The sequence below is a fragment of the Carya illinoinensis genome, chromosome 16 (genome assembly GCF_018687715.1).
Source record: "Carya illinoinensis cultivar Pawnee chromosome 16, C.illinoinensisPawnee_v1, whole genome shotgun sequence".
Lineage (NCBI taxonomy): Eukaryota > Viridiplantae > Streptophyta > Magnoliopsida > Fagales > Juglandaceae > Carya > Carya illinoinensis.
This window is the reverse complement of record NC_056767.1, coordinates 1,300,296-1,308,558: the sequence shown is the minus strand read 5'-3', so window position 1 is coordinate 1,308,558 and position 8,263 is coordinate 1,300,296. Positions and strand designations below refer to the sequence as shown.

Sequence of the window (8,263 nt, the reverse complement as noted above, 5' to 3'; positions counted from 1 at the left end):
TGCAGGTAGTGTATATGGTAATACAACACTTTAACCAGTTAAAAGATTCAAAGCTGGTCTGGCTAATCTATCTACTAATTCAACATTAATTCATAATTAAGGAAATAAAAATATCTATTGGTTTGCTGCCGAACTGTCCTAGTTTGAAAAAATGATATGATATTGTCATTTTTTCTTGAGTTTGCTTTGGGTTGCAGTCATTTGCATTAATATCAATTAAATGATGAAATCCACCATTCCTATCAACTAATGCTTTTGGGATAGTTTGTGGATTTTCAATCATTTAAAAGTTTGTAATTGCATCACACAACTTTATATGCAGATTCATCATGTTGGTGCTGGAGCAACTGCTACAGGGCACTGGAATTTCTGATTGCCTAAGATTGAAATTATCTGAATGTTTTAGTATATCTTTGATATATTAGTCATTTGGATTTAGAAATAGGAGTAAATGATATGATTGAATGATATGGTTGCTTCCTACTTTTGAAAACATGATTCAACATCAAGTAGACCCGAATTATCTTCTTATTTTTAGGTGTATCTAATGCCTGCCCAGCTTATGAATTATAGTGTCGGACGACCATAGTTCCATTCTCAAGAGATCAGTTCTTCTAGGGCGATAGAGTACATCAAAATCTGAATAATATGTAGAAGTCGATATCAGGACAATTTTGCAGTTCCTTGGTGATATTTCCAGCTCGATTCCATGTAGTTATGGACTCGAATCAACTGGCACGACATAAACACCACATTTGAATACATGCTGCCTGCCCCTCTATCGTTCCCCTCATACTTTTGGATACCATTAATAAAAACTCTCTCTTTCCCTTATAGATTTACTGCTACCAGTTTAGAAGTATAATATTTCATGTTTCCATTTAAGATCCTTAGTTGCTATGTCATTAATAAAAGGTTCATCAACAAAACTGCAGATTGACCAGAATTCGAGAAAGATGACAAAAATGCTATTAGGCTTTGTCGTTGTTGTAGACCCGAAACCTTCTAGATCCATTTTAACAAGTTTAACGATCTTCTGCAACAAAAAACTCACAAAAATTAAGAATAGAGCTCTGTAGTACTAGAAATTGGCATTCATTTTCATGTTCAATTTTGTATCTATTCTAAATACTGGAGTTATTAGAAGCAGAAGTTGTCATGAAAATGCCCACCTTAATTTATAGCTCTTTTTTTGTCGTTACAATTACCTCGTCGATTACTGCTATTGTTTGAATCTGATAAAAGACTAAGGTTAAGTCAAGCTTAGATTGAGTACATTCTAGTTGGGGTGTGATTACTTAAATATGCCTCTCACTCTCCTTTTTTTTCCTGTTATGTGATTACCTAACTAGCTCATTTATGTAGAGCTGACTTGCTAGGACAATGGCCTCTCCTATACGGCCACAGAGTATGTTAGACTTCTAAAATTTCAAAATCAAACATTGTTGAACTTCAAAGAAGGTAAGGGACCTTTTCAAATCAGTGATTTGTATTTCATAACATGGCATGGACAATAGGATAGTATGTACCATTTTCGTGATGTGTGTCATAAATTACTGACAAAGTTGAATATGGACCATAAACTGCACATTCAAGCTGAAGATGATTTAAGGTGCACATTGCAACTCTTTGCAGTTTTTAGGATGCAAGTTGTAACCGGGTGCACATTGCAACTAGTCATAGCTATATTTGCCTTTATACTAATCAATTTTGCCAACGAATTAGAGAGAATCTCTATTTTCTTTGAAAGCTAGAAGTTTTGGGACGGCCACCAATAAAAACCAGCTCCCACACCGCATGGGTTATTATTCAGAAGTGACCAACATAAAGGAAAATCAACCTAAAAAAAACAGAGCATCATCAAATATACCCGACCCCAAAAAGTCAAGAGACTAAAGAGCATCAACAATGCAACACATGGACATTGTACTCAACTACGGCATCCAATGTCTTGAGATCAAATACGTGAGTCCTAATCTCGGCATAACCTCTTGCAAACCGGAAAAGGCCGTTGTCGCCAATCACCGCCAACTCCCTCACGTGGTGCAAGACCGGGTTCCTCCCTAGGATGGTGATGGAGCTACCATTGTACTTTCCTTCGGAGAATACAAAGTTCATAACCATTAAAAGCTCCAACGGCCACCAATATGTCCATTACCTCAAATTGTATCATCTGTTTTTCTTTTTCCCCTATTCTTTGATTTTTATCACTGGTTGTATACATGCAATTCACAAGGAAGGGGAAAAATCGAACTAAGCAACGTCACATTTAGCATTTAAAGTGAAACTCATATATCCACATAAATTTGAATAGAAATTGTTGGTGCAAAAGAGCTAAAAAAAGAAAAAAAAAATGATAAGAGAAGAGTTTGCTTCAAGACACATCACAATGTGGCTTCTTTAAGATAATATTTTTCCCTAACAATAATGGTATGCATATGGATTACAAGAGAATGTCTTTAAGATACAATACAGCCTAGAACAAGTCTTTTTTTTCTAACTTTGTTATGCACAAATAAAATTAGATTCCAAATACTTTCAAATTTTAAAATTTAATAAAAAATTTAGAAATCTATTTTTTCGAAAATGAAAATTTCCTTATAAGAAGTTTTGAAAGTACATCCAACGGAAAAAGATTTTGGCATTTAAAGAGTAGTTAGTAGGAAAACGATTATTAAATGGACATGATGGTCGCCTCCAATTCTAGAGATCAGTAGAAGCTGCATACTGCCACCATGTAAATTGGAAGAGTTTTGCTACATACAAGCGTAGTTGTGCACTAATCTGTGTACCAACACTGATTTATTCATACTTAAAATTTAAATTAACACTGTTATCAATAAAATCTATTTTTTGACCAATCACATCATATTGGTGCACAAATTAGTGCACAATTGTGTTTGCAACTATACTTTTCCAAATTGGAAGGAACTCACACTAGCAGAGGATATACACAGAAGACCCACGAGAACTTGAGGGTGATGCAGCCAACCAAATATGAAAACCGATTGCTGATTTTCATCTCAAGTTTTGGTAAATGGACAATGCAAGGTTGCTGAGGTTTTTTCTTTTTTAAACATCTTTCATCATTTAAAAAATTTAAAAAATATAAATTTACTGGTAATTACTTCTTTAACCATTAAAAAAAAAAAATCCAAAAATCCTTATCATATAGTATAAGAATAAAATAAAAATAAATTTTCCAAGAGTAATTCCCTTATAAATTTTGTTATGTATAAACAAAGTTACGTATTAATCTGCATATCAATACTGATTCATTCATATTTAAAATTTAAATTGACCATATTTTTAATAAAATTTACTTTTTAACTAATCATATTAGATTAATACATATATTAATACGCAATTATAATTACAACTAAATTTTTCGTTCCTTATTAGTATGATGTAGCACGTTGGATGTATGAAATAGATCTCCCTCATAAATAGAAACTACCAAACCTGCAGCGAACAAGCAAATTCCCTTATTAGTATCCCCAAACCTCCAACCTCCATCCTCCGACTTCCACTTTCCTTAAACCGCGCTCCAGCACCCGCAACCATGCGGTGGCCGGCGCCCCCAGGTCTCGGCGTCGCCGCCATTTCCTACGTCGCTATAGACTACCTCCGCCACCTCTCGCCGGCATGGCACGCGCGTCTTCAGCCAGCTCTCTGGTCCCTGCTCGCTCTTACCGCCGTCATTCGTGTCCCTTTCTACAAGCACTGGTCCTCTGAGTTCCGCGCGGCCATACCCTTTGTCGCTTCCATGATCTTCATGCTCTCAGCTCTCCTCTTCGAAGCTCTATCCGTACGCTTCGTCACCGCCGTGCTGGGCCTCAACTGGCACCGGTAATCAGTAGTTGCTTTCCTCTGTTTATCTCCCTAGTATATGTATTTTTGTTTTCTAGCTAGAAAGAAAGCGACCAATATGATACATTGAGGAAAGGATTCGTTCCAGATGATGGGGTTCTGTGAAACTTTAACTTTGGCTCAGATTTGGTTTCGGGCGTTCATTGACTATTAGGTCAAAGAAATAGTTTGAGCTTTTGTAGGATGTGATCTGATCAAAAACATATATTGGAGAGTGGTAGGGATAGGAAATGCTGCATTTAGGGTAAAGCATTAATTAAGCGGTAGATTAATTGTTCTCTGATCTGAGTAGATGTTGATATTAATTACTCGTAGGGCTTCTGTCTCTGTTAAATTTGGTTAATATAGAAATACCAGGCAACGGTAACGGATTTGGTAGGATACACTTGTTTCGGGCCCAGAATATTTTGCTTCTTTCCCTTTTTAGCGAGTCTGTCATTTCAGGGCCTCAAAGTTAGATAGCAGAGTATCACCCTAAGTGTTCCAAGGACTTCAGCTGGCTACACTTTTAACTCTGACAATTCCGATCACTTAAATACAGGTCAGATAGAATCCTCAATGGATCTCTTCTGAACTTAGAAGTGAAAGATTGGTTTTGGCATTGTAACTTTTGCGGTCTCTCCACTAAGGGGTGGCTCAACTGAGTGAAGAGCACTTTGCTTGAAAGGAAGGCCACTCATTAAAATATCTGCCTTCCCATCCTTTCTGGGGTCAAACGCCCATAAAAGGAGATAAAAGAAATTCTTTGCCAGCTATAAATACACATTATTTTGTCTAACATGTTATACAAGATGTAGTATTTTGCATGTGTTGAGGGCCTTTTTCTCCTTTTGGGGTAATATTATGATATTAAAATTTTGTGGGATAGATGAAACCTTATTTCTCTGTTCTTTTATCAGCCTCTAAAGATGTTCATTGAGATCTCAAACTTGACACAATGCCTATCTCAAATCTATGACTAATCCTTGGAGAAGAGATGGTCATGTTGCATTAGTGCCAAAGAATTGAAAGCTTCATAATGGCATGTAATTTCGGTGAAACTTCACATGCTTACTGTTGCATTTCAATAATAGAGTAGCAAACATGTGTAGGTAATGCAAAGGCTATGTATCCTCCTAAACTAAAGTTCTTAATTACTATTGATGAATTTGACATAATGCTTGCAAATCTTAAAATTTGTTATCTTATGGCTGAGGCATTCATACATTCTGATGTCAATGTATGTTCTGAAATTTTCATTCACTCAGCTTGAAGTACATGAGCCTCAAAATAACAAAATGAGACTACTTTCATGATGTGTTGAATTGATATGGATACGCCTTGATAGATACATATGCTGCCTGATGTGTACGTGCTGTTGACTGACAAAACCTTCTGTAGACTTGATAGCAAGAACATTAATGTGGTAGCACACTAGGCACAGGTGACTTGGTGGTTCTATACGAATGTTCCTGAATAATCATAGAGGAAACCTGAATAAACTTTAGTAGTTTATTAGTTTAATCTTTCTGATAGTGATTTAGTAGTTTATTCTTTTTCTGAATGTAAGATCCATCAGTTGCATATTTTAGGATTTTTAAGGTCAACCATCTCGTGGCTCCTATGTCAGTGAATTCTAAGGATACCTGTCATTTTCCAAGCTATTTCTGCTTTGATAATTAGCTTAAAGTTTGACAATGGGATTATTGATTGGCTTCTTAATTGTTGACAGTGAGACACCTCCTCTTCCTGACACTGGCCAGTGGTTACTCCTAGCATTGAATGAGAAACTTCCTCAAACCTTTGTTGAGATTCTAAGAGCTCGTATTATTGGCCTGCACCATTTCCTAATGCTGTTTATGATGCTGGCTTTCTCTGTACTATTTGAATCTGTTCAAGCTCCAGGCCTAGGGCTTGGTGCAAGATACATGTTCACCATGGGAATTGGCCGTCTTCTACGAGCTATAACTTTTGTGTCCACCATTCTTCCATCAGCCAGACCTTGGTGTGCTGCTGCTCGGTTTAGAGTTCCTGCATATCCTCATCACTGGGCTCAGAAGTATTATGTCCCTTATGCTTCGGATGCTGCTTCTATTCGTCAGTTAATACAACTGGATATAGCTTACGGTGTGTTCCATATATTAAGCTCATTTGCTTCTGTTATTTTATCTAATGGATTATGCATGTAGGGGATGTTATTTTCATGACCTTGTAAAATAGGCTTTGGCTTGTACTGTTTAGTGGTCTTATTTTTTAGTTATGATCTGGTTTTCTGGGCAATCATAGGAACTTTGTGAATCAATCACATTCTCCATGACTACTTTTTAAATATATTGCTAAACTTGATTGCATGGTGTCATATCATTTAGATTGATACGACCATCATATATTTACCTTGATTTTTATATTTATGTTTTACCATTCTTGCTATATGACCATGTCTGCAAATATGAGGCACCTCATGTGACATTGTCATATAGCTCGGCGTCCTCACCCCTCAAAATAAATTTGCAAAGGTAATTATAAAAATCAAAATCCCAATTATCTATGAACTATTAGGTCTGAGTTACTTTGCTTGCCACAAGCTATGGAGCGTTTTTTCATGTAGCTCGAGACTTCCAACTGTTTCATTATGGATAATTATGTTCCGTTATTGACATTTAGAGATGTAGAAAGTTCTTCAAGCATTTTTGCGAGCTGGCTTTTTTGTTGTGTAATGTGTTTATATATTTTATTTTAGACTCCTTTTTCGACGATATTAAAGATTTTCCTCTACAGTGATGTCTTTATTCCTACCATCGATATGTTTTCCTGAAGTGGAAACTGTTTGTTAACCTTTCCCTTCTATTCCAGCTGATACTGAACAATACAGTGACTATCAGCCCGATTGGGGTTCAATGAGCTTCCTGATTGATTTCCTGCGACCCACCACTTCAGAAGGATCTTCATGGTACAATCTGCTAAAGAAAGCTGGAGGCGGCTGCAATGACCTCCTATACAGCGGTCACATGCTTGTTGCTGTACTCACAGCTATGGCTTGGACGGTATAATTTAATAGTATGTTTTGAAATAACTTTTCATCTTGTGACCATTCCCACCAAGGTTAAAAGGAGTTATTGAATCTTATTGGCCTCTTTATATAATAAACATGGTTGCAGGAAGCTTATGGAGGTTTTAGCTCAGCTCTTATATGGATTCTTGTGCTGCACAGTGCACAAAGAGAGATTCGAGAGCGTCACCATTACAGCGTAGACTGTATCGTGGCCATATATGTAGGCATCCTTCTTTGGAAAATGACAGGTTTTATCTGGCCAGCCAAGGATGCGTCCCGAGGCAGAAGGCTAAATAAGCTTGAGAAAATACAAAGTAGACTTATCCAAGCTGCGAAGGACTCAGACATGGACGAAGTGAGGGAGCTTCTCAAAGAGGTTGAGTTAGGCAGTCAAGAGAACCAGAACAACAAAAGCCTGAGCAGGGCCACTTTGGTGTTTGCTTGTGGAATCATTTTCTCTGCACTAACAGCTGTAATTCTGGCCTTCACATGGACAAGCGATGGATGATGATCTTTTTCCAGACACGATACCATACGGCATTTCTCAACTTCTATCATAATGTTGAATTTTCCTCCTGTTTGTATGATTTCCCACTCGGCTACCACCTCTGATTTATGTGTAACACATCGAACATTCAATGTACCACTCCCATCTGTATCTTTTTTTTTCTATGTATTATGGTTAATGAAACACTTCCTCGGGAGACCATAAACAATGCATCATTATTTATCTTACAAACCTTCATCTGGGTCTTAAATGCTTTGGTATCAAATTATTTTGTGTCCATTATGAAACTTCAGAATATGATCCCATTCTTGGGGATAAAAATTATTTTCCTCAAAACTATCATCATATGTCACCTATCATGAATTTTTATACATATTTTAATAATGTACTTTTTTAAATTACAAAAAAAAAAAAAAAATCACCAAATTACCATTACGTATTTTTTAAATTACCCAAAAATTATAAGGTGTATTTCCACACTTAACAAAACATATTAAGTATTAATCATGTCACAACTCTAATATTTTTTATACAAAATGTTATTATACATACAATTTTACTTGAATAACCATAGGTGTTGATGTGTCAGCTATTAAAAATGATAAAGATTTTAAAATTTAAAATTCAAATTAAAAAAGAAAACATAATAAAATAGGATAAAAAATTTACGTGCATTCATTTTTGCGTACTCTTTATGCATTCCACTAATGTGATTGGATGTATTATTTTTTTTAATAGAAAATAACTGTTTTGTCAATTACATCAATAAAGCGTGCAAGAAATATGTAAAAGTGACTTATGTAGAACAATTCAAATAGGATTGCTATTTAATATGTATAATATTGTATTTAAAA

General features: G+C 35.9%; 1 protein-coding gene across 1 annotated transcript; it reads left to right on the top strand.

The window, feature by feature from the left end:
• The first annotated feature begins 3,440 nt into the window (after positions 1-3,440).
• On the top strand, positions 3,441-7,659 carry LOC122299715 (protein PHLOEM UNLOADING MODULATOR). Its single transcript, XM_043110135.1, has 4 exons — positions 3,441-3,849; positions 5,582-5,976; positions 6,703-6,893; positions 7,008-7,659. Exons 1-4 carry the CDS (start codon positions 3,563-3,565, stop codon positions 7,407-7,409), a joined length of 1,275 nt encoding a protein of 424 aa, XP_042966069.1. The 5' UTR covers positions 3,441-3,562; the 3' UTR covers positions 7,410-7,659.
• Positions 7,660-8,263: the final 604 nt, after the last annotated feature.